Raw genomic sequence first — 26834 nt, forward strand, 5'->3', positions numbered from 1 at the left:
TTTTAAACTGGAAAAAACTGTTGTTTTACAAATATATGTTTTTAAAACAGAAGATGGATAATCTTTACATGTATATAATAAAAAAAATCGGCTCGTCATTCAGAAGACAGAATTATTTTGATATTGACCAAAAAAATAGGGGTGAGTAACTGTCAGATGGCTGTAAATTGGACATATACCCTAAAATACACGAAGTTTTATATAATCCTTCTACATACGGGAAAATGTTATATCGTTCAATATACGTTTAGAGATATTCCAGCGTTTTCTTGGTTGCACAATCATATTTAAATTATCGTAATACGCACCAACAGTACGTATTGCAATAGTCATCGTTCATACATGCAAACAAAAATTGATACGGAATTCCACGCGGGCAAGTACCTACTTGCCCTATCGCCAGAAATCTACATATTTGTACTAATTTAATCTCCAAGAATTTGACAGGTCTTATCAATATGATTGGACTCGGAGCATCCGTACGTCACTCGCCGTGGCTCCCGCCTGTCGCCCGCCAATTGCTGACAATTTTCGATAGAAAGAATTATCGCTATCTCTCGCAGATCAATGCAAAATGTGCGATAGGGACTGTGCTTGGTCCCTCTTTTTTTAATTCAGAGAATTTTAGACATGTTCGTTGGCACGATTAAGTATGCTAAATACTTGAAAGTGGTCAGGTAAGGAGTCGAAACAATCGGCGGGTATGTATGAGGAGATGCATGAACGTGGAAGAGACGAAGAATGTTTGCAAGGACAGAGTGGTGTGGCGTTCTATTCTCTCTACCTACCCCTGCGAAGAAGCGGCGTGATGGTTAGTTAGTTAGTTTTTTTTAACATATTCTTACGACTCACATACGATATTATCTAATACAGTTAACCCCCCTATAACGTTGAGGTAGGTAATGCGTTATCGGAGGGAAAGTAAATATACGAAATAACGAAAATAAAATTGTATCTTAATTTTAAAAGACTCATTTCAGTCATTTAAAATTAAGATCCCTGAGAATCGAACCCGAGACCTCCCGCACGGAAGCTAAACCTAACCTAACCTAACCTAACCATTACACTGTTGAGGCGTGTTCGTTTAAACTTATTTACGATATTTAAATATAATGTAGAATTTGATTAAAGGTATGGGTTTTCAAATATTCGCGAATTTAAGTTTATCCCTATCACATTATTTCAAACGCAGTGACGTATAAAATAATGGCAGATTTAGCGTTCTAGTTACTTAATTAAATTGTGAAATCGCTTAATTCCATTTTTTGGTGTGACTGTATTTTATTTTTAAGGCATGCTTGAATACAATTAAATTAAAAGTACAAAATCAAAACAATGTAAAACATAAACAATCAATGTCCCTACCTCAGCGAGCCGAGGTAAATCAATATCAAACGTTGCTTGATCTACGGCGATAAAAAGGTTAAGGACCACTGATATAGAGAATTTAGGACTGGAAATTCAGGATTCAGATTTGTAGGTAAAATTCATCTTGTGACATACTGAAAGCTCCGAGATTATGACGGCCAAACATTTTTTAAAAGAAACTTTTATGTAGGTACTGGACAATGCGTTGTTGTGGCTGAGTTGATGAAATAGAAAAGAAAGAAAAGAGTTAGAAGACATTTCTAATACGTTTAACTTTAAAATGCTTTTGGGTATGAAATCTTTCAGCAGCTGTCAATAAATACACTGCCCGCCATGGGCAATGTTAAGAATTGCGTGTTTCTGTTACTCGCAACAGATGGCGCTGCCATTGCTGTAAAAAAACTTATTTTTTCTCAAAATGCTTTTTTAACCTGCCGCATATAAAAACACTCGTATGTTCAAATGCGAAGTTGCGTAAGAATTTCAAAGCAATCGCTGTATAACTTGAGAAAATTTATGATTTTGAACAAACAAAGGTAAAAATACTTTTTTATTTATATAGAAAATGTATAGATATTCATAATAATAATTCACGATTCACCTAATATTATTTCGTACCTTTTTTACCATTAAGTCTTATAATTTGGAATATAAGAAAAAAGCTCTCATACATTATTTCCTTCTCTCGACTTTGGATCAAACTAATGCTAATTTATTAAACTTTAAAAGGAATTAAATGTATCAGCCATGCGTTCTGTAAAACTTACCATACATAGCAGAGCGTGATAGATAACGCATGTAAAATTATGTAACGTACTCTATATATTCAATTAGACAAAACTTTTTTCCCGTAAAAATGTTTAGACCATTATGATTAAGTATGCCATCTGTGTAGGTGACTAGAAAATTTTCGCAATAGATTTTTTAAAAAATTAAATAACGAAAACTCGTCTAAATACATATAAATAATAACTTTTAAATATTGCGTTTATTACGGGCATAAAAAAATATTGACCAATTTACTGAAAATGACCCTATCATTTTTTCAGCGGCATGTTCAATGATTCACTTCGGTACGCTTGTGTATGTGTGTTTACGAATGCAGGTACTTTTATGTGTGTGTAAGTCGACCACGAACAGCCGCTTTTCCGTTCTGTTCCCGTTCTAGTCTTCAGTTCGCCGCCAGGAGTCGCCGCGGAAGCTAGTGTCTGCGGAGCTCGCGTAACTTTATTTCTGTCAAGAACTTTGCAACAGAATCACATTTTGGCTCGTCCCGACTTTATGGCGACTTTGACAGTCGATTTAAATAGATCAAATTAATTGAGTGTCGTTGCGTAGTTAAAAAAAATTGTGAACTCGTTATTTTATTAGTGTCGAAACTTGTAAAAAATATTTTGAAAAAAAAGCGCTACGTTATGTTGTAATGGAACAGTTTTTTGGGATTTGTTTCTTGTTTTTGTACGGATGGGAAGTTAACAGTGAACGAAAAGTTAAAAAGTGATTTGTTTTCTTTGTGATCATTTATCTAACAGTGGAAAAAATTGCCAAACGGAAAATGTATCCTATAGTCGTCCCAGGTAAATAAACAAGATTGTTTTGATGTATTTATTCGTTAAATTGTGTTAATAATCATGTTTTGTTTTAAACTTTAATACAGTATACAAATATTAAAGCGATGAAGAGCATAACAAAATACAAAAGTATTTTTAAAAGTTGACTCACGCTCAGAAAAGACGCGCATCGCATTCCTAATTTCAATTTTCCAGAGAATTGCCAGTGATACAATTAATTCAAAATGTTATTCGGTTATTCCATGCGGTAGGTACTTGTCTATGAAATGAATATTATAATATTCATTAGCCGCAGAAGGCCGGCGTTAGTTACGCATACATTATTACGGTTCAGTAGCTCGGACAGAATTTAGGCGCCACATGCACCTGGCGCCGACATCTTTCCCGCTCGGTACTTGAAATTTGCTGACTGCATCGACGTTCATTCTGTTCAACTTCCTGAATCATGCTGTAATTTATTGCCCATTTATTTCCAACCTTACATTCTCATCGGCTATTAATCACAACATTAAATTGTATCGTATTATGTTTTTTATTTATTTAATACAATTTCTATACATTTCTACTTAATACAAAATAATAATTTTAGTTGCGCTGAGCCTCTCCAAAAATGAGACTGAGCTCTTGTGCTTGGAGAGGGATATTTTCTTCTTTTTTAGTTTATAGTTTCATGTTATACACTTTTGAAAATATATATTACAGGGGAACATACGAGTATATATTTGAGCGGTACGAGGTAGTTATCATGTTTAGTTTTCTATTGTTTAGTCTGTATATGTTTATAGTGTTTGTTAAGTTTCTTTTTTAGAATGTTTGTCTTTTAACTTTTTAATTTCTAAAGGGAGAATGTTGATTTTTTTTATTCCTAAGTATATGTTATTTCGTTGGTACTGTTTTGTGTTGCATTTGGGTATTACAAAAATATTTTTATACATTTGAGTAATAAATAACATTTTAATTGTATTATCTTCATAAGTTATGCCGCATTATTTCTTCTTCACTTTGTAAGACTATGAAGTATTTTAGCATGTTGATTGGATATTTTTTTAAATGCTTAATTGCTGTAAACTTATCAAGAATATGTCAAACGCAACAAGTGAATTCAGTCAGCTTTAAAAATAGAATTTCAACCATCATTGTGATTAATACAAAATAACTATTAATAGGACATTAATAACTTTTGCAGTTTATTGTGAATTTAAAATATCCTATAATTAATTGCTACTACTCTATTATTTTTATTATAAACTATTTAAATATAACCAATCTAAGTAACTTTGAACAGAATCGAAATACTTGGAGATTTTGCTGCATCAATTTTTTAATGCGTTTCTGTTATTATTAGTTACAACCCGAATTCTTTCTGTTTTGAAAAAAAAAACTCAGAATGTATAAAAAATCATCTGTTTTAATTCAAAAAGTTTTATCGTCGCTCTCCTGACTAACTGTCGTAACTTACATTTTGCGGAACAGTACAATATTTTATTAGCGTACACGTGCTAATACATTTTAACACTTAACACACATTTAAAAATTTATCAATGATTTAAGAACTTTTCAAATATTCGTTAAATAATTAAATATTACATTTAAAATTAAATTTGGCTCCCGGGTGCATAATTTACATTTTCTATTAAATTAATGGTTATAACGATGAACACTCTTGTTAGCCGTAAGCCACGTCATGGGTTACATTATTAACTATATTATTTTAACTATACTTTTTTATTAAGATCATCAATGGCATAATCTAACACGATACAGCGAATAACTTTAATAACGAATCTGTATTTGATGTAAAATTCGTTAAAAAATCTAAGAAAACCTCAACATGATACAACTTTCATAATAAAACATATTCAATTTTAAAAACCATACATGTAGTATTCGAAGTTACCCATGTCGGATGTATCTAAACTAGAACTGTCAACAAAAACGTTAAAATTCAAAAAAGTTAAATTTTTTCAAAAGTATGGATAAAAAAACTAAAATTATGGAAGATACTTCAAATCTACCTCAAAGAAGCTTTAATTTTACAGCCTAAATTATATGTCCAAATAAATTAATCTATTTTGTCATTAGTATCAAAACGCATGGACAATTAAGAAATATAAAATTGTTTGTAATAATTTGTACCAAGTAACTAACGAATTGTACACAAAATTTATCCGAATAATTTTTTTCTCATTTTCTTTCTCTCTCTTCTTATAATTGATTCTCTGTTTCTCGTTCGAAAAAAGTTATTTTAAATTATAAAATGGTAAATCACGAAGTAAGTACTTCAAATAGCAATCATTAGCAATATTCCTGTTCACACTAAACTAAATCGCCTTTAATTGTTTCTATGTAGATTTTTGAATAAAAAATATCCCCAAATATCCGCAAAATGATGTAAGTAAATTAACTGGTCAAATCACAAGCTAAATTAACTTGAAGAAAATGTCATGAGATGGATCATATAAGTATGACTTCAAAAATTTCAGGAGTGAAATTTTTGTGAAGAAGGGAAATTGGTGAATGTTACACGTGTGCAAAGTGATCACTTAACCAAACTCATAACGGTCGTGAACCCTGTAAATGCCCAGACTTGCATATTCTTCTCCATCTATGTTGAGTTGTGAAAAAATAATGTAAAAAATTCAATTCAATTCAATTTTATTTAAAAAAAAGACTTAAAGGTGTACAAGAATCCCGCTTCGGAAAACTCCTTCGGACACATGGAACAGATCAATATCCAATGTGATCATGTTCAACCGGTAGCTCTTCATACACACATAACCATTGGCAGGTTGGTCCTGTATATATAGGGATGTGAAACAATCTATGTCGACGCTGTATTGGGAACATACAGACATGATAATTTCAGGATTATCGATCATACCGCGCAACAATCGATAAAAATTCGTAATCAAAAAGACATTCCTTCTAGTCATTAAAATAATTCCTAATTGGAGATAATCCAGATTTGTAAACAATTATTTTGACACACTCAAAATGTAAAAAAATATACATTCGTATGGCACTATATTTTTGCAGCGTTATCACGGTCCTTGTAACTAACTCGCCCCATTACTACAATGTAAAATTAATATCACCGTTTAGCATTGAAAATAATGAGTATAAGTATTCTAATTTAGATTGCAAATTCGTCGGGTTATATTGACGCGGTCACGTAATGAGGTACGAATGACCAATTGTATAGTCAAATGTAAATTACTCTCGAATGCTTACACTCGGCCATAAAATGTAAAGGATATCTAAAAATACAATCGCCTAAAAGGACGGCGTATAATCCTTTACCGTTGACAAGCCATGACCGAACCATTATACACCATTTAATATTATTTAATCCTTCCTAACGTAATAAATTCGACCCGCTGTTGGCGACCTTTACCGTCTTTTGAAAGATGACAAATGGCTCCCTGCTACACAGGACGAACGGGAGCGGACAGCTTTGTTGATTTTCTTTTATCGCCAATAAAAACTGTAATGTTTTTATTTGATGATGAATGAAGACTGAATGCAGTCGAAATGCGATCTCTCAGAAGAGTGTGCCGGAAAACGATGTACGATAGATGTCGAATGGTGAAATAAGGAAGGAATGCGAAGCTGAGATAATCACTATCGATAAAATTAGGAAATGTGAGTTATGATGGTTTGGACATGTGGAACGAATGCGTGAGGTTAAACAAATTTATGAGGCGAATGTAGTTAACATAAGACCGAGAAAAACTTGGCACGATCAGGTATGCCAAATACTTAAAAGTGGTTAGGTTTAAGAGTCGAAATAATCGGCAGGTATGTATGAGGAGATGCATGTACGTGGGAGAGGCGAAGAATGTTTGCAAAGACAGAGTGGTGTGGCTTTCTATTCTCTCCGCCTACCCCTGCGGGAAGTGGCGTGATGGTTAGTTAGTTTTTAAAAATGTTACAGGTATGTTATACCTAGTTAACCTTTTGTTTACTGACTTACCTAAATGGCAAATGGAAGCAAATTATTAAGTGTATTAAAATTCCGTCAATTTGAAACGTATGGTTTCTCAACTAAAAGCAAAAGAGGAATCATTTTAAGGCTATTATAAGTAAAGTCCAGGTAAAATACCTGGAACAAAACGGTTGCAGATAAAATTCTGGTGAAGGAAGCCTAGCAAATATTTTGGAAAATCTAAATGCAATATATTTATATTTGCATATCTTTGACGCGTTTTACGAGTATATGTCTCATTTAGAAAATTAAACATTGTAAATTTATTTTGCTGTTTAATTATAAAATAATGGTTAAAATTTTTGTCTTCTCAGATACCATTTATTCCAAAAATTTGATTGATCCCGAGCTCCGTTTTTGTTTTCATAGTTTATATTCCCAAAAGAAAAACCATTCAATCCGTCAAAATGAGCTACGACTCAACCAATAAGAACCGTTTTTTTTTAAATAAATTTATGATCCAAATGTGGTTGGTAATAGAAACAGAGGAAGACCGTGGAAAACTTGGCATGATCAAGTATTTCAAATACTTTAAAGTGGTCAGGGTCAGCTGCCAAAATAATCGGCGTGTATGTATAAGAAGATATATGAATGTGGGAGAGGCGAAGATTGTGTGCAAAGACAGATTGGTGTCGCGTTCTATTCTCTTGGTCTACCCCTGCTGTGAAGCGGCGTTTGTTAGTTTTCAAAGTAAAAAATAATTAAATTGTTGTTTTTTATTGTAATGAACAGGATTCACGCAGTGCACCTTATAATGTGTATTTAATCACACCAAAATAAAAATGAGAAACTGTTATTACAGGATGTTTGTCGCGTGTCCTGACCGCTAAGAAGATGACCGCATTGATAGACGCCATTACAATGCCAACAAAAGGGACATTAAAAGTGTTATATATGAAATACGAAATAAAATAGCGGTCCAATTGACTCGTGCGGTCCTGAAAAGGAACGTCCACCTGTTGTATGGTCCGAATATCTCTTTTACCTACCTCCTCTGTCTCGCTCTAACACGTGCTCCGGTCGTATAACCTTTCCCCTTCATGTGCATTCACTTATTTTGACTCGCTCGCTCCTACTGTTTTATTTTGTTGCTGTCTCTGTCATACCACCAACCCGATCGCGTCTACTACGGTTTATTTCATTGTCTGGTGTAGAAGAAACTTTTTTTTATAAATAAGGATGTCTTTATTCGATTATTTCCCAAAATAATGCTAAAAAATTATGTTTTTTCTCATCATTTTATCATTATAAATATCTTCATTCTAGAAACAAAAATAAAATGTTCATGAAATAGCAAGCATGACTTTTTTTCTCAAGTAAGTATTTAACATTAAAATTAAATGACTAATGTAATGTTCATCAGTAGAAAGCATCTGAATACAAGAATTTAAAATGATCTCATCTTCATTCGTCTAAAAAATAAATATGAAATCACTTTTACATATTATGGAAATAGTAACCAAAAGTTTCGTTTTCTATTTTCTTGCTGGAAATCTACCATGGATATAAAATTGACGGGTGAATTTTAAGCTCAATGTCTATATGCCTTTTTAGCTAACTGGGAACCGAAAATTATTATTGATTACCATTACTTACATTACCTTTAATTATAATAACTTCTATGAGAAATATGACAAGACGTATAAGAAAATAAATTAACTATGGGATTTATAATAACAATAATCATAATAAATTTTAATAATGTATGTATCGTATTTTTTTGTAAAACACCAACTCATTGGCATTTCTTCATTATTTCAAATTATAATTGACGAATTTATGTTATCGTAAAATTAAATATGACATGGATGTAATATTTACTTATTTTATAATTCACAAAATTAACGGCAGCCCTCGTGAAAAGGTTAAGAATTCGTCCGTTCAAATATTTGTATACAAAGAAACTTGTTGGGCGCCGGCGGCACGACATAATGGCCTCTATTGCTATTGTTCGCAAAGCCGATTATTGAAGGAATAAACAATGTGCTTCCCTGCAACACCAAATTGGTTCGACGCTCTCACGCGCGGGAACGAGACAAACATAGTACCGAATTTGACATGTATAAAAAAGAGATAGAGAGGCTGCAAGAGAATGTGCACTTGCCATTGGAGAGAAAGTGACAGACGTATACAATTTACAGTTAGTGCGAAAGGGATGATTTCAGAAATCGTGCCTTCTTTGTGGCGCCTTCGTGCGACTGTATTCACAAAGTCGTCATGATGGAAAATTAATATCAAAAATTCATTTTAAATAAATAAATAATTTATAATAATAATAATTTATATCGGACCTTATATACGAATAGAAAAAGTCTTTGCTTAATAAAAGTTTCTCCTATTCCAACATAGATGTTGGTAGTGAACTCACATGAACTGTGTCACGAGTTTTATCAATATATCTAAGGGTTCCGAAAATTGAGTAGTGTGGTTGTCAATCATGGGTAGGATTGGTGAATGTTACACGTGTGTAAAGTGATCAATTAAACTAGCTTGTGACGGTCGTAAGCCCTGTAAATGCCCAGACTTCCATATTCTTCTTCATCTATGTTGATATGTTAAAAAAAATAGTTACATAGTTAGATTTATCGTATATTAGGCCTTAACCTGTCCGGGACTATGGACGTAAATGAACGTCAGTGCGTATTTTCCTTAAAGGAGTAACGACGTTAATGAACGTCGAAGTCCGTCTGTCAGATATAACTATATAGTATGTATAGCAATGACATATAATAGCGTAATTTTGTCATAATTGAAAAATATTTCGAATAGGTGTTTTTTTATTAATTATTTTAACATAATTTCTATCTTCATAATACATCAATTCAATGAAGATTTTTTTAAATCAATGTTTTACTAAGTAAATACCACTTTTTCTTAAAATCTACTGTGACACGTGTTTCGATGCATTCCGCATCATTTTCAAACACCGTGAAAATGATGCGGAATGCATCGAAACACGTGTCACAGTAGATTTTAAGAAAGAGTGGTATTTATTAAGTAAAACATCAATTAAAAATGGATAGATTTTACCACAAAGAGGCTGCCGAATCAATTAATGAAGACTTTTTTTTCCATGTAAAAAGAACCCACTCCCCGGAGAAAGTCGGACATCAATTTTTGTACTCCCGGAATGGTTGACTTCGGCTAAGATACATGGGCATGTCAGTTCAACGTGCTATCCACTGCGCTACGGAGGACATCCTCAGAGCCACTGAAATCGATATTTAAAATTGAAACTACACAAAGCCACTAAAAAGTATATTTCAACAAGCTGTACAGTAAATTACAAGCCAAGTTTTTGTCTTTGGCCGGAAAGCTCTCCGCGGGATACGGCCGGCCGCGGCTTGGATTTCCATACGCCGTATGTAAGAAATGTCAAGATAACAGTGGGGAGAAATTTATACAGCCTCCTTCGGTCCGCGGTATAAGTTTCGCCGCTGATTGATTCCGAACGTCCCGAATTGAACGATCGAAATTTATAAAGCCCACCCGCCGGGAAATGGGTTATGCGGTCCTTTGATTTATTTTTTAACTCTTATTAGCTTTGTGTATTTTATTAAGGATTGTTTATATCTTATGGACCTGTCTCTGATACTCGTATTCGATTGGAGATAAATTTGATTCTTAATTAGTTATTTTTTTGCGATATTTTTCTACATTACGCTTATAAAAATAAAAATAAATTGTCTTCATAATTAAACAAATTTTGTCATTATCGACTCGCTCCCGGCAGGACATCGTATGTGAATATTTATTTGATATTCCAAGATTCCTCTCATGTAAAGGAAAATTAAGATTTTTTACTACTAGTTTTTCTTTGTTCTTCTCGTCCCTGTTCGCACACAAGTGGTGCATAGGGTACTGCATCCGAACGATGCGGTGCTAAGCCGATTGTTGATTATATGAAAGCAACCTTGCCAGATCAGCTGGAATATATTAGGGAAGGGAATTGAAAAAAGAATATAAGGTTTTATAATGGCATAAATGACTGTGGCACTGTGGGTTGCATACCCGTACTCTTACGCTATAAACTTCCAATATGCACGAGTTCCTTGAGAAATGAACGAGTCTGTTTAGTAATGTTTTAATAATACAATTAATTTTAGTGTATTTTAAAAATTAAATACTTGCCTAAAGTGGTTTTACCCACTTATTGAGTTTTATTATATTACACGCTACATTAGTTTTTTTTAATCACCTGTAGATGAAAACAACTGTAGTTTTCGAAACTAGTCGTGTGTAATGAAATAAAACTCAACAATTAATTAATATTGAATATTATTTAATATGTAAAAAATAAAATCCTTAGGTTTGTCGTAGAAATATAGTTTGTGTGATTTTCTTGTGGTTATGCTCATTTGCATAAAAATGGCGCCAGAAAATGTTAATACTATGTTGTCACCATGCTTTATTACATGTCTTCAAATGTTAAGCGAACCTTGGAATTCTGATTTCACATTATTTTGATGAAACGACATTGTTATGATGTCACACCATTAATTTCACTAACTTATGTACAGGTATGTGCATCCATAGTCATATAAACCCATCAGTTTAATTTGCAATCGATTTATGGATGTTCCAATGAAAGATTAAGCCGGATAAGTTTAGGGTATATTCGCAAAGACACCATTCATTCCACCGGAAACCACCGAAGAGGTCACATGTCCGTTCATGCCCAATTTTTTAAAAGAATGTATGTTGGATTTTTTGTTTTTGTTTTTTTAGAATACCTATAGAAAAATATATTTACCTAAATATATTTTTTAACTCCTTACTTTTCAATAACTCTTTTCTTTTCAAAATCATGTAATCATTTTGAAGAAAAACTTATTTTTTCAATACAAAAACGGTGTTTAAAAAAATTAATCATGTAAAATGTTACCTGGATTTAGAGAAAATTAAGTTGCTTCTCAACGAATACCGGGCCTTACCTTAACCATGTTAAATCCCCTGATTGTCTCTAAACACCCAAAGATGGACTTAAACATTTCTTCTGTGACACTTGGGGGTGCATATCCATACTCGTACAAGCATATTACAATTTGTACGAGTTGTAAATTCGTAGTAAATCTATAAAACGGATTGTTGTTTTTTCTTTTCATTACTACACTATTTAGTTCACATTTGAATAATACTTACATACATTTTATCTTAACTATCCAATTTATATGACACTAATCGATGTTTTTTGCCTCGATATGTAGCTATGTTGAGTTTCAAGTCATAGAAAACTAAATTGTCAAATAAATTCATCTGGTTCTTAATCGGTACTAATTTATATTTAATGGTTTTTCTATGACAACAACTGATCTCATGAATTGATCTATTATTTATTTTTTAAATAGAAAATAATTCATTATTATTTCACCGTTGTGCCGAATTTCGAATACCCACTATTTTGTCTTGTGTTTAAAAAAGGATATCGAATAAATCTCTCTTTTCAAGCGGTGTTTCTTATGAGTGTCGTTAATATTATCTATGGTCGAATGAACCACCCGCGTATGTGTGTTTCAGACCCACATTATACGCATACGCAATTAATTGAACTAAAATTCGTTTCTTCAATAACATCACGGTTAACAGTATTAACAATCGGACACTGGATTATTCGCCCTACGGGCGTTTGTGCACTACACGGAATCACACGGAATTTTACCGTCCGACACGTCAGTTAGGCTTGGATTGGCTTGTGATTTTGTCCATCTTTCTTCGGATCGGTGCTCTTGATCGGTGCGTGAACACGCTGCGCGTAAATTCGATCACGCTAAACTGTCGTAGTCGCTTTCATTTTTCAAAACGGACTGCCGGACGGTAAAATTACGGGTAGTGCACAAAAGCCCTACGGATGAGATGTTAATTTTAAAGGTGTCTAAACTTTATATGAAACATTTATAAACCTTCCCGATATGCGGAACGATCTAAGGCCATTGCACAAATGCATGTTTCAAGAATAAATGTAATATGGGTGTTTAATAATGGACAGAATGATGAACGTTACACAAGTGTATAAAGTGGTCGGTTAAGCCAGCCAAATGCCAGATCGCATGCCCTGGGATGCTCAGACTTCCATCTTCTTTCATAAAAAATAGAAGAATGATACATGTTTCATATCAAGTTGGGAAACCTTTAAAAATCATGGTTGTCAGCGCTATATATTGCGTAAAACCAAAAAATGTCTAACTTCATACCAATTGATGAATCGACGATGCAGGTTACAAAGAAACAGTCGTCGGTCGAGTAATTCATCAATTAAAGTTTAATAAAAGGGGCTGGAATTTCAGTGAAAAGATAACGCGATAACTACGCAATTTTGGAAAACTTAAACGTTACTTCTACTCGGTAATAATAGTTATAAACCTTCTTTTCGGCATCCTGACAATACTGATCGACAACCGGTTTCAAAATGCCTAAGTAAGTTGAAATAAAAACTTATAAGTAAAGTGAAATTTATCTAATCTAACCCTTGATTATACCTAATTGTATACAATAAAATGCAATCGGTAATTCGACTTCTACGGCAATAATGATTATTATTCAACAAATAAATATTTCCATTCTCTATTCGCGGACGGTGGACGCTCAGCGCACTGCAGACGAAGGAGAACGTCTATTAGCGACATTTATTGTCTGATCCCAGATAAGTAAAAACTGGTATTCTCCGTTCCATTCTTATATTTTCTTTTTCTTTTTCCTGTTCTCCAATCATCCATCTTCCGTCCTGCATCCCGATGGCTCGATTAGTTCGGCTTCTTCGTTTTTCACCCGTCCGCATTTCCAAATACAAACATCCTTTAGCCCTTTTTTCCTTTTGCCGAATATAGACGACCCAAATTCCCGCGCTTTTGGCGGACCGGTAAAACAAAAGCATTCCGATCCGCGTTGTTGCTTTTTTGTTTTTCTTCTCTTTTCGTTTCTTGGCTGTCATTAGCTTAAATTGGACATTCGTGTGAATTTTCTAATCTCGAAACGTCCATTGTCGAGTTGGCGAATATGTTCATTCGCTTAAAAGTCAATTTGGAAATATGTAGTTCTTAGAAATTCCCGCTTTCGGCGTCATGGGTCATCAGACCGAGTAATTTGTCAACATTTAAATGTTACTATGTCAGCATGATATAATTCTTCTCATATGCACGTATTCGTTGAATACAATGTACGCTGCAAAGCAAAAAAAATACTTATAAGTATGTATGTATGCTTAACGGACACCATATTTTAGAGGCCGACCTCTGAATTATTAAGTCCGAATATTATTCCGAAACAATGCGATACATTCCTATATTTTTTAGTTATTTTAATTGTTGATGATATAGTTGTAACTTTTTTTATAGCTTTACTCTTTAACTTATGTATTCGTAACACACTCAGGTATTTTTGTATTGTAATCACCAGGAATATAAAACAGATATTCTCTGTTTCAATTCTAAAATTAATGCCTTGCTTACGATATTTGAACACTAATCGGAAAATCTTCCTATAAACAATGGAATTATTGTTATTACTGTTCTCAGATAGTAAGTTATGAAGATTAAATATGTTTATTTAAGAAAAACCTGTAAAACGTAAAATAATTTACATGCTAGTGTGATTTAATCGTTGAACACGGACAGGATTTGAAGATTACCATGCTATTTGACAGGGAATAATCTCGTAAATTATGAACTAGGATCGCCTCAGTTAATATTTTCTAAAATAAATAAAATAGCGGCGTCCCAACGCGATAAAATTGCGTAAATTAAATATTGGGTACTTACGTCAGCTATCTCTCGTTACTGAAAATAACTCATCGATATGAGTTGGGAATCAATAATGTTCCTAGGAGAGATTAAGTGTCATTTTACACTTGCTGTCACCGCACCAGCTAGTACAGGCAAAAGAAGGATGAAAGCAGACTGAATGCAGTCGAAATGCGATACCTCATACGCATGTGCGGAAAAACGAGGTAATTTAGATGTTTGAATGGTGAAATAAGAAAAGAATGCAAGGCTGAGATAAGCACTATCGATAAAATTACGAAAGGTGTGCTGAGATGGTTTGGACACGTTGAACGAATGAGTGAGGAAAGAACGGTAAAACTAATTTATTAAGCGAATGCATGTCGGAAAAGAGAGCAAAGGAAGACCAAGGAAAACTTGGTATGATCAGGTAGGTATGTCAAATACTTAAAAGTGGTCAGGTCGGAAATCGGTATAATCGGCGGGTATATGAGGAGATGCATGACAGATTAGTGTGGCGTTCTATTCTCTCTGCCTATCTCTGCGGGCAACGGCGTGATGGTTAGTAGACAATAACCAAAAGGTCGCAGATTCCCCAACCCTGAACTAGTACCTACAAGAGACTCGTGTTGTATGAAATACCTAGAACACTCTAGAAGGGCGAAAAGCCATTTTTTAAAATAGAAGAAGTTGTATGAAAATCTTGTCGGCACGTACCATTGCCGCGTGCTCTCCCAGACGCGAGAGCACGCGGACTTCCGACAGCCACGAAGAGTTTCTTTAGGATATGATGACAGTTTGAGTAATCCGGTGATTGTGTGCGCAGGTACGGAGAGCGGCGAGCGGCACGTGCGCTGCTACTGCAACCTGCCGTCGTGCGTCACCACCGGCTACATGTGCAAGTCCCCCAAGGGCGGCTGCTACTCGGAGCTGGTGCAGGACGTCCGCTGGGCGCGACACGGCTGCGTGGACGAGGACCCTAACGTGTGAGTAGAACTTATACCTAACCGTTCATCTAGCCCGGCGGGGTAAATTACCCCAAATGGGGTAAAAATGATTTTTTTCTGGGGTGATAAGGAAATTTTCTAGTTTGCTATTTCATAAACGTGTTAGTATTTTTACACACTTAAACAATTCAGGTCTGTGCGACAGATATCGATTAAACGCCAAAAACTGTATTCTAATCGCGCTGACATAAAAAATCCCAATTTTGAAGTAATTGTATCAAACATGAAGCAACATCATTTCTCCAAAAACTGAAAAGGAAACCTGAAAAGCTAAATTTTCGTTTGATCCAAATTGAGAATTTTATTTTGTTTGTCTATTATACAATATTTATTTAAAACATACATTGATTGACGTATTTTCAAAATGGGGAAGGGGGTAATATCGACTTACGCAAATATATTTTGGGCTAATGGTCAAAAAAGTTTTCCGTCCGCTGATCTAGCCGCATTAACAAGATTTTGAGCATATCCAAATTCTTCTTCACAAATCTGAATTATCTCCACTTAGGAATTATTAACATTTTTGACATCTCAACATTGGTGAAGAAGGATTTGGACAGTATGGGTATTTACGGGGCTTATGACCTGTCATAGGCTTGCTAAGTGACACTTACACACGTGCAACATTCACCACTTCTATACGTATGTCGTATGGTATTTTACGAATGTCCCGTAATTTAAGGGTTGATAAAAGGACATCGCTGAATGAGCTAATAAAGGCTATCCCAAATATTGAGTTTGAGAAATGTTTCGAGGATTTGAAGCAGCGCTGGCATAAGTGCATAATATCTAATAGAGACTTCTTTGAAGGCGACAACATTAATGTAGATGAATAAATAAATTTTAAAAATAAAAAATAAAACGTTTCTTTATGAACACACCTCGTATGTCTTTCTAAGCGAGCGAACGTCTGGTTGTAGTAGATCAGTATAAGCAATTGTATTTTTCATTACGACTATCAATGTTAATAATAATAATAATAATAATAAATTTGGATAACTTATACAAGTACTCCCCACCCTTCTTTTTTAACCTAATTCTATAACCGCGGGCATAATTTCTAAAATGATAAAGCTAAATGCATTTAAACTGTGAACTTTTGTATTAATTGTTATTATTATTTTGTATTATTTATTTGTTTATAAATAAAAATAATACCTGACACTGGCAGAAACATCCTTTCACTGGGTGACTGCCAAACAAATAATTTAAAAAAAAACTTAAATAGCTCCAGGGCGCTTCCCCATTAAATAGTTTCCTTCAAGTACCTTTTTAATGAAGACGAACATTAATAGGTAGGTAGGTAAGTATAAATTTACGCTTTTAGGTATGTTTAGCTTAGATATTTTTACTGACCCCTTATCTTGTCGTTTGACCTCCATTATTTCATTTCAAGACAAGTCAATTAATTAACTTTATCATTCCCGTGGATGAAAGTTAAAATGAGTTCAAGCTAGAATACTATCACGATATTTATAATTCATTTAAAAATATTTTTTAAATATATAATTACTTCTTAATATAATATTGAACAAGCTTTTACACCGCTCAACGTCTATACCGCGTAATAAATATGAAGTTAAAATAAACACGTCATATATTTTTATCAAGTTTGCAAGCACGAGCGTGCAAGATACGAGTTTCATGAACATTTTGCATGCCTGAAATTTGCAAGTAAGCTTTTACTTGCACGCTAAATAGTTACAAATCAATATTTAAAGATATAAATAATATATTTTGTATTTTAAAAGAATTTTTAACTGTGTGTGTGGTATTGTAATATAATACTCTGCTTATCGTTCATCGTTCACTGTGTATAATACCTACCACTTAAAAGCTCACTCACACTTAAAACTTCACTACTACCGGTTTAGGAATAATTATCCATCGTCTTAAGTTGACCTCATGATAGAATGGTTATTCTGAAACCGGTAATCCTGAAGTATAGTTTTTAAGTGGTATTACACAAAGTGAACTTTGAATGATAAGGAGAGTGTTATAAATAATATCGCTAATAGAGTACAATATTATAATACATCGTTTTCTTAAAGTAACAAGTAATTTTGCCTATAACTATTTTTTTTGAATAATGGAAAAATTAAAACAACATTAAACATAGTGTGGTTGATAGTCGATCGTGATTATTTCCATATCTCCTTCAGCGGAGACGTCTAAGTTTGTACCTTTGTAAACCCCCCTATAAAGTTGAGATAGGTACCGCGTTATCGGAGGGAACATGTTTTAATTAACAGGTGTTAATGTTTTAAATTGTATTTTAAATACAACATTTTCTCAACAATAGATGTCTCTAGTAAAGTTCTAGTGATTCAAGAACAAGGTTTCTAAATTGGTTCATATTTATAGAACTTCCAAGAATTTGAATAGTGTGGTTGTCAATAATGGGCAGAGTTGGTGAATGTTACACGTGTGTAAAGTGATCAATTAAATCAGCCTATGACGATCGTCAGCCCCGCAAATGCCCAGACTTCCATATTCTTCTTCATCTTTGATGAGATGTCAAAAAATAATATCCATTTTAAATGACTCATTTCAGTTATCTCCGCTAGTTGAAACGTAAAAATATTATTTAAAACAATAACCCCTAATAACGTCTCCTCCGATAAAGCGGTACCTATCTCAACGTTGTAGGGGGGTTACTGTTTATACAAATTTTGCCAAAAGAAGACTTTCGGCTTAAAACCTGCTGCCAGTATAGTATAATACGTTAATTACGCAAAAAATGTTGGAGTTAACTCATCAAAAAGCTCGACAGCAAAATGAAATAAATTGAAGAGAAAGATCGATAAGATGAATAAAAAGAATAAAATAAGACAGTTGAGTAAATACAGAGAAGCGGCACAATAGACAAGATAAACGATTCAGGAGACACGAGGTCTTGAACCCTGACTGATTTCATTATCAGTTATACTTTTGTCAGTACTCTAGTTATCAAAGACACATTTACAGCCGGCCATTTCCTACTAATTAAACAGTTTTAATTGTAATAATAACAATAATAAATAAAAAAAAACGATAAAATTGGACAAAAGAGTAGCCGCGCGATAATTGAGATAAACGTAAAATAATTTATTTCAATAGTCAGATATATATTCTTTCTTTTCCAAGAACATCTCCAATGCTCTCTTTTAAATAAATATTTATATTTATATTTATATATATATATATATATATATATATATATATATATATATATATATATATATATATATATATATATATATATATATATATATATATATATATATATATATATATATATATATATATATATATATATATATATATATATATATATATATATATATATATATATATATATATATATATATATATATATATATATATATATATATATATTATAGTCGAAAGAAATAGGTGCCTACAATTATGATAGTTGGGTAGAAAGATGCAAGTGCTCAAAATAGAAATGTTTGCTTTATAGGTACCCGAGAATATTTGTGGTTTCGGATAATGATAGAGATTGACTCACGGCGCCCCTCTTTACTTTCTACGGCGCACCAGGGCGCCGCGGCGCACATTTTGGGAACCTCTGCCCTAAGTGCTTGTTACGCATCTCTCGCGAACTGGTGACAAGCGGCGATAGTGCGCGTAATCTCGGCGCCTTGTCACGGCTGACGGCGCGCGACGAGCACAACAGATACCAAATATATTTCCATTTTGGAGCACAAATTACGTATGTAATCGATAAGTACCTCCCCAATCAATTACTGCTGACATTGCATTCGTCGACACGAATTCGGTAATCGCAATAATCTGTTGCTATCCGGATTTTATGTATCTCATTCGTTATTATTTATAGCTGGCATAGTTTATCGGCGCAGGTTTGAGTCTCGTCAAGTGCAAATTAAATTATTATTCTTCTTCTTCTTTTTGTAGATCCTAGGGATCTGTTTGTGCCTCCGCATGTCGCTCTTGGGATGTTGACTCCCAGCTGTCTTTCCATCTTTTCGGAGATCTGCCTGGGGGTCAGCGTCCCTCAGGGTTGCCTTGAAGGACGCAGACCCCCAGGCATATTAAATTCATATTTTAAAAGAACTTCTTCAGAAAGTCTTCTGGGTGTTGTGTTGTTACCTCTCTTCTCCATCCTGTATTTACTACATGCAAACAAGCCTTAATAAATATTACACTAAATTTTCCGGTTGGTCCTTACTTTTTAAAATCCTTAAATCAGACATCACTTCACGCCCGAGTTTTTAAAAAATACATACTTATAGCTTTTTTGTTTTCTTTATGGTTTAAACTCCTTCCTTACCTTTCAATAACTCTTTTCTTTTCAAAATCATATATTAATTTCGAAGATAAACTCATTTTTTCAACACAAAAACGGTGTTTAAAAAAAATCAATTACATCAAATGTTACCTGGGTTTAGAGAAAATTAAATAGCGATTTATCGTATATTAGGCCTTAACACAACAAAACATCTGTTTTGCATATTTTTCATACAATTAAGAATTTATTAATTTACTTTGAATGCAAATTACTACGAATAAATATTAAACATTTTTTTTTACAACATTTTGAGTGTGTCCAAATATTTGTTCACAAATCTGGTTTATCTCCAATTATGGGAGTTATTTTTGGACATCTCGACAAAGATGAAGTAAATGTTACACGTGTGTAAAGTGATCACTTAAACCAGCCTATGATGGTCGTAAGCCCCGTAAATGCCCATAGTTCCATATTCTTCTTCATCTTAGTTTAGAATTAAAAAAAATGTATTAAACATACCGCTCACTCCTTTCAAGAACGTCATAAATCAAAAATCGTCAATTTTCAGCTGTGCATGTTTTCGGAATGCCCAGAAAATGTACTATATCCCAGCAAAAGCGGCATAATTTTAACTTAATATTTACCCGATACAGGGCAGAAAGTGTTGTTTTTGCATTTTGAAGAAAGGGTATATTTAATTATTATTTTTTTAAATATACTAAATATTTTTCAAATGGAGAAAAAACTTCAGGTTTTACTTAAAAAGGTCTGTTGCACAGTAAAAAGTTCAATAAGTGGCTTGATATTTATTTTTAATACATTGTATTACATTTTTAAACTTAAAAAACCTTCTCCTGAAAAATCAAGTTTTTTGATTTATGACGTTCTTGAAAGAAGTGAGCGATATATTTTTCTTAATTTCAAGTACAATGCTTCTTTTTACTGTACAGGTTTCCACACTGTGAACCTTAAAAATTTTATAATATTTTTTGTTTTTGTTTGCAGAGATCTGACCAGCAAGTGCATGAACAGTCCCGGGAAGCTGGCGGGGGCGTGGGGCTCCTCCCTCATGCTGTGCTGCTTCAGCGACCTGTGCAACCACGTGGACAACCCTCTCGCCAGGGTCCGCATCAACGACTCCCTGTCAGGTAACAGTCAATTCAATTGCATTAAACAAATCAAATACAGTGAAACCTCTATCTATCGTTTTTCAAGGGACCTATTATACAAACTATGAATGCGGGAAACAATGAATGCGGTACAAAGAAGTCAATACACAAGGAGATACGATCGAGTAAAGATACCGTCCTCCCAATCTGCATAACCATTAGTAGGTGGAAATTTCAAGAATAAAAGTTTTAGATGTTAATAAATGTATTTATTAAAAAAAAAAAATACAAAGTTGAACAGAACCAGAAAAGATCTTCAGACTTCTTCTGCTGTATCCATCACACAAGCTTTCGATAGTCTTTATCCCACACGTTGAAATATTGTCGTCAAATGTAACAAAATTCAGAAAATTAAAAAAAAAAGTAAAAAAACAGACAAATCAAATATGTAGCATAATTCAAACGATGAATGCGGTAAAATGGTGGATAGAAACGATCGATGCAATCTATTTTTGTATGAAATGAATTCGGGGTAGAAGAAATAAACGACACATCCGGGAAAACGATTATTCGAGGAACGATAGATAGAGGTTTCACTGTACTCATAATAATAAGAATACTTAAACGATGTTTGATAGATGTTCGAATGGTGAAATAAGGAAAGAATGCAAGGCTGAGATAAGCATTATCGATAAAATTAAAAAAGGTGTGTTGAGATGGTTTGGACATGTAACCATCTAACCATCTATCGTACATCGTTTTTCCGCACATTTGTCAGAGAGATTTTGGGTTCGAATTATCCATGAATTATCATATCGTAGTCGTACAATGTAAAATGTTCAGGAGGCCATTTAAGTCACTTTTGCTTGGCAAGAAAATAAACATCAATGCAGTTAGTCATTTTTAACAAGTCAATATACTATACTTCCATGTTTAAAATCTCTTTGAGGTTTTTTCAGAGCAATATTAAGCTAGTAAGATATCAAATAGTCAATGATCAATGATGTTTATCTCAGCTTTGTATTCCTTCCTTATTTCACTATTCGAACATCTATCACACATCGTTTTGTCGCACATTCTTCTAAGAGATCGCATTTCGACTGCATTCAGTCTACTTTCATCAATATTAATTAGAAATAATATTCATTTTGCAGGTGCCAATAACCAGGGCGGCCTGAGTCCAGGGGTGGGTGCCCCGAACTCGGACGACTCGGCGGATGACGCCGGAGAGCGATGGTTCCGAGTGGCCACCATCCTCGTCCCCATCTGCGGAGCACTCATCCTGTTCTTCCTCATCGCAGTGGCTATCAAGATCCTGCGCACCGATACGCTGGACGCCTCTCACAAACTAAGGTAACCTACAATACATTACGAATTACGCATGTCAAGAGTTGTCTCATTGCCTAGGATGTAAAAAAATATAAAATCCTTTGGAATGGAGTATCTTGGCAGACAACTACGGCTATTCTGATGTAACAATGTTTAATCTTATTTTCATTCATTTCAAAATTTTACTTAATAAAATAATTACTACTTTTTACCATTCTAAAATTTAACATGCATATGTCACTTCAAGATTACAATTAAATTAATTAATTGTTCTATAATAATTAGAAGGAAAAAATATCATAAATTTACTTTCATGACACAAGTACTTTCAATCACAAGAGCTTATTCTCTGTATTGGAGAGAACAGCGTTTTGAATTTTTCAGATATATAAAGTAAAAATGTCTAGAAAAACAATTCAATTATAAAAATAAAAAAAATTATTGTAACTTTATTTGATAGAAAATGACCTAAAATCTGCGGTCAACTATGCCAGTTGCAATGTATCAAGTTCCTGTATCATTGCGTATCAAATTATCAATGTAACCTTTTTGTTTACAGCGTTCATCAAAGCTCCACACAAGGCCCATTAGAGCAGCCCTTAATGAAAAAGGCACCTCTCCAAAGAAGCGCCTCCCCCCCCGGCGGTCTACCCCCCGCGCACCACCCCCTGCTGCTGGTCAGCCAGCCCAAGAACGAGGAGAACGCCAAACTCAACCTCGCCGCGTCGCCACCCGAGGACACGTACATCGCCATGCCGCACCTGCCGCAACCTAGTCCTGCGCACAAGCCCACCAACACGGAACAAACTAACATCAATATTAACATCACCCACTCGCGATCCGATAGCGATTCCTCCTCTTGTAATACTAAACTTTACGAAAAGCAACGCTTGCCTCCCGACGATAAACTCTACACCAAAGAGACCATTCGAAATTGGGGTCAGACAGGGTCCAATGCCCATCATTTTCCACGATAAGGCGATGTTGGTTTACACCTGGCTATTTACGCAGGAATGTGAGATTCATTCGCGATCTGTGATTTTGAGGGACTTCAGAAAGTAATGACCTCGTAAAGTGATAAATTTAACCTTTTTTAAGTTAAAGAGGATCTATAATGCATGAAAATACCTTTGTTAAAGGATTTGTTTTTCTTTAAATATGAAAACCCGCTAATAGAAAAGTTACCGATTTAAAGATGCGAGGTTGCGCTGAAATTTCCGCGTCCACTTTATATTATATGACTTATTCCATTGATGGAATATGCCTGTGGCTCGAGCGCAGCTAAGTAGTTCCCAGGAAGGATCTGATTGTGCAGAGACATCGGAGTCGGTGTAGTTCTAAGTAAAGTCGGAGCAATCTTCTCATTTGTTGCCTTCCTCCAGCCAAATATGGACGGCGAGTCTTATACGAGCGTTTCTTTCCTAACACAGTTACATGAAAGAATAAGAAACATAAATTGACTGATATTTGTGATGCCTACCACACATTTATAACTTTTATTTTATTGTAAATAATGTGAAATTTTGATTGTATATATATATAAAAATAAAATTGATAAGCTCCATTTTCAAAAATGAGCTTGTATGAGATATTTTTTAACATATTTATCTTTGTGCTGTATATATTTACTGATAAGTTTATTATTATTATTATCGAATGTACCACTAATGACATCTTATAGAAATAAAAACACACAAGAAGATTTTATAAATACGCGCCTTCGATAGTTATAAAACGAGAACTTCCTTAAAAATGTTTTTCGATCCGTGAATGTGCCGAATTTTAACTAAATATTATTTATAATTTCACAACACTTACCGACTGCCTTCAAACAAACTGACAATAATATGTAATCTTCACTCGTTAAGTATGAACATACTACATATGTATTACGTGTTGAGATTCCAATGAGATTGCATGTATTTTTATACGCATTTTAAAAGTAGATATAACTGTTGGTTGTTACAATTTATAATATATTCGAGATAGTATTTTTATCCTCGTGCTTAAGGTGTTTGTGTCCGTGCGAGAATCTCTAATTATTAGTGGTCCAAAATGATCTCAATTTGGTTTACTAAAACTTTGTCAATTTTCATGTAATGACTCTGTCGCTGCCCTTTATAAAAAAAAGCAAATCTAAATATTGCTTTCCTACTAATATTATTCATCCTTCCTGATATATTCCGAGCTACTTATTCTGAAAATATTTTTATACTGTAAATAATATTTGCTAAAATCCAAAAACAGTGTGATACATGTAAAACAGATTTGTCTACCAATTCCCAGCAAATTATTATCGTCACTATAGATTAAACATTCAAAAATATTGCAAAAGGTTTTTTTTTAACATTCAATTTAAATATTGTCTTAAACTGATATATATATATATATATATATAATTGATTCTATTTATAAACAAGTGTTTTAAAATGCATTTGAAATAGAAAAACAAAAATTCTTAAGCCAAACTTTTATATTTTGAGTAAATGGTCTATTAGACAAACAAGCATTAAATGTAATAATAAAATGTTATTGTACTTACTGTAAAATTTTATAAACATTTCGAAATTAATATTCCTCTAATGATAATTATGGATTGTTAAAAGTACATACAATTAGTACATACAATTGATGTGTAGCCCGTCTTATGAATAATTGCCAATTGATAATTGCAGTGCCTAATATTTCATAATAAAGAATGTTATTTATATGCTTTTGATAATATATATTGACGTATACTCATTATAATACTAAAATAATATATTGGCATGGGATAACACATTTATGATGCATAATATACGACATTATGTCTAATTTGGTTAATTATTCAATTCAGCTATTTCAAAGTTAATAAATTTGAAATAGATGAATTTGTGTAATGAAAGTACTGATATTGAATGCTTTAGAAATTTAAAATCTTCTTAGCCACAAAATGTTACAGTACTTTTGCTCTATTTAAAAATGGATACATTGATCTTGTTTCTTCATTGATTAAAATCAAGAAACTGTCTAAGCAAGAAAAATCAATGTTTTTTTGAGTAATTTGATATTTTTATAGCCTCTCTATGAGTTAATAACTATTACAATATACATAAACATACTGATTACACATTAATATTATATAAAACTGGCTCCTAGTATCGAACAAACTATTTTAATATGTTAATATGAGAAACATTGCAAAAACTATTAAACATCTCTGCCCGACATCTTTGGATGGAATATAAACTGCTAATTGCAGTCGGCTTTGTTTGAAGCGCATCATTATATTGCTGTAAAAGAGTATTGGAAATCAAAATTCAACATGAGATGTTCAATTGTAAAGTATACCCACAACAATTAACACTTGGCAGGAAAACCGACCTATAGATCTATTTTGACGGATAGATGGTTTTGTATGAACTTTCATACAAAACCAAATACGTTTCACATATTAATATGTTAAAGTATTTGATTGATCTGTATTAAATAGTTGTTTGAAAACAAGGTGCTAGTAAAGTAAAACTACCTTCCCCTCAATACTTACCTAAACAAGTGACTTAAACTTATTATGTATGGAGAGATATTCTAATAACTGTTCCAAGTTTATTGTTATGATGATGAGTGATGTTGAACTATTTGTATATAACTATTATGTAAGTAATTAAGATACAATACGCTATTTAGTCTATTGTATCGGTGAACAAAATATTTTTTTTCTACCGAAGAATGAAGAGTTGTCTCTGAACTATTTATACAATTTATTATTGTGAATAAAAGCTATGTAAAAATATGGATTCATTTTAATTTTTTCCCACCCTTTAAACTTATCCCAATAAAGAAATTAATTATTGAAAAGAAGTTCGTTTATATGGATATGGAGTGTTGGAGAATCCCTATCAAAACATTTTTTTTAAATATTTTTAACATTGTGTAAAAATGATAAGTTGAAATTTGTGAAATTCAAATTTATTAATCCAAATAGCAAAGAAACAAATAGATAAACCCGTCACAAACTTTATTACATATTCAATTTAGAATCTTATGAAGAACATAAGATGTTACTAAATTTGGCAAGCGTGCCTTTGCTGTTGCAGGCCGATGGCGCGAAATGCTCTTCCACCAGTAGTTAGAAATAGTGTGAGTGAGATGATCTTTAGAAAAAAACTAAAAACACATTTGTTTGCAAACTTATTTCCACTATTTTCTTTTCCCCAATTCATTCACAGTGAAGCGCCCTTGAGGTAGTATTTTACGAAAAGGGCGTTGTATAAATTATGCAAATTTATTATTATTATTACATATTGTCACCTGAATGCAGAACTATCCTTCGTCGTACACAAGTCAATTTCGATTTTATTCAAGTATTTTGTTGTCCATGCTACTGATTTTACTGTGCAGAAAATTCTTAGATAAAAAGTAATTCATAAATGTGAAAAATCAATACATAATACCTCAAAATTATTGAGAGAACTCCCTCTCGAAAGTTTGATTTCATCCCTTGCAAAATTTCCTTACT

The 26834-nt window shown here is 33.3% G+C and overlaps 1 protein-coding gene across 1 annotated transcript; it reads left to right on the top strand.

Moving 5' to 3' along the window:
• Positions 1 to 2541: 2541 nt before the first annotated feature.
• On the top strand, positions 2542 to 24660 carry LOC148303481 (uncharacterized). Its single transcript, XM_088269886.1, has 5 exons — positions 2542 to 2945; positions 15466 to 15625; positions 20904 to 21046; positions 22162 to 22360; positions 22896 to 24660. The coding sequence occupies exons 1-5, from the start codon at positions 2924 to 2926 to the stop codon at positions 23311 to 23313; spliced, it is 942 nt and encodes a 313-aa protein (XP_088126012.1). The 5' UTR covers positions 2542 to 2923; the 3' UTR covers positions 23314 to 24660.
• Positions 24661 to 26834: the final 2174 nt, after the last annotated feature.

Source organism: Brachycentrus maculatus, unplaced genomic scaffold, assembly GCF_059751285.1.
Source record: "Brachycentrus maculatus isolate JH-2025_06_01 unplaced genomic scaffold, ASM5975128v1 h1tg000367l, whole genome shotgun sequence".
Lineage (NCBI taxonomy): Eukaryota > Metazoa > Arthropoda > Insecta > Trichoptera > Brachycentridae > Brachycentrus > Brachycentrus maculatus.

Bases quoted from the DNA above. Each gene is read 5' to 3' on its own strand.
- LOC148303481 (XM_088269886.1), top strand. From the start codon at position 2,924: ATGTATCCTATAGTCGTCCCAG. The intron at 15,626-20,903 runs GTGAGTAGAACT...TTTTGTTTGCAG, and splicing joins GTGGACGAGGACCCTAACGT to AGATCTGACCAGCAAGTGCA. The intron at 22,361-22,895 runs GTAACCTACAAT...TTTTGTTTACAG, and splicing joins GACGCCTCTCACAAACTAAG to CGTTCATCAAAGCTCCACAC.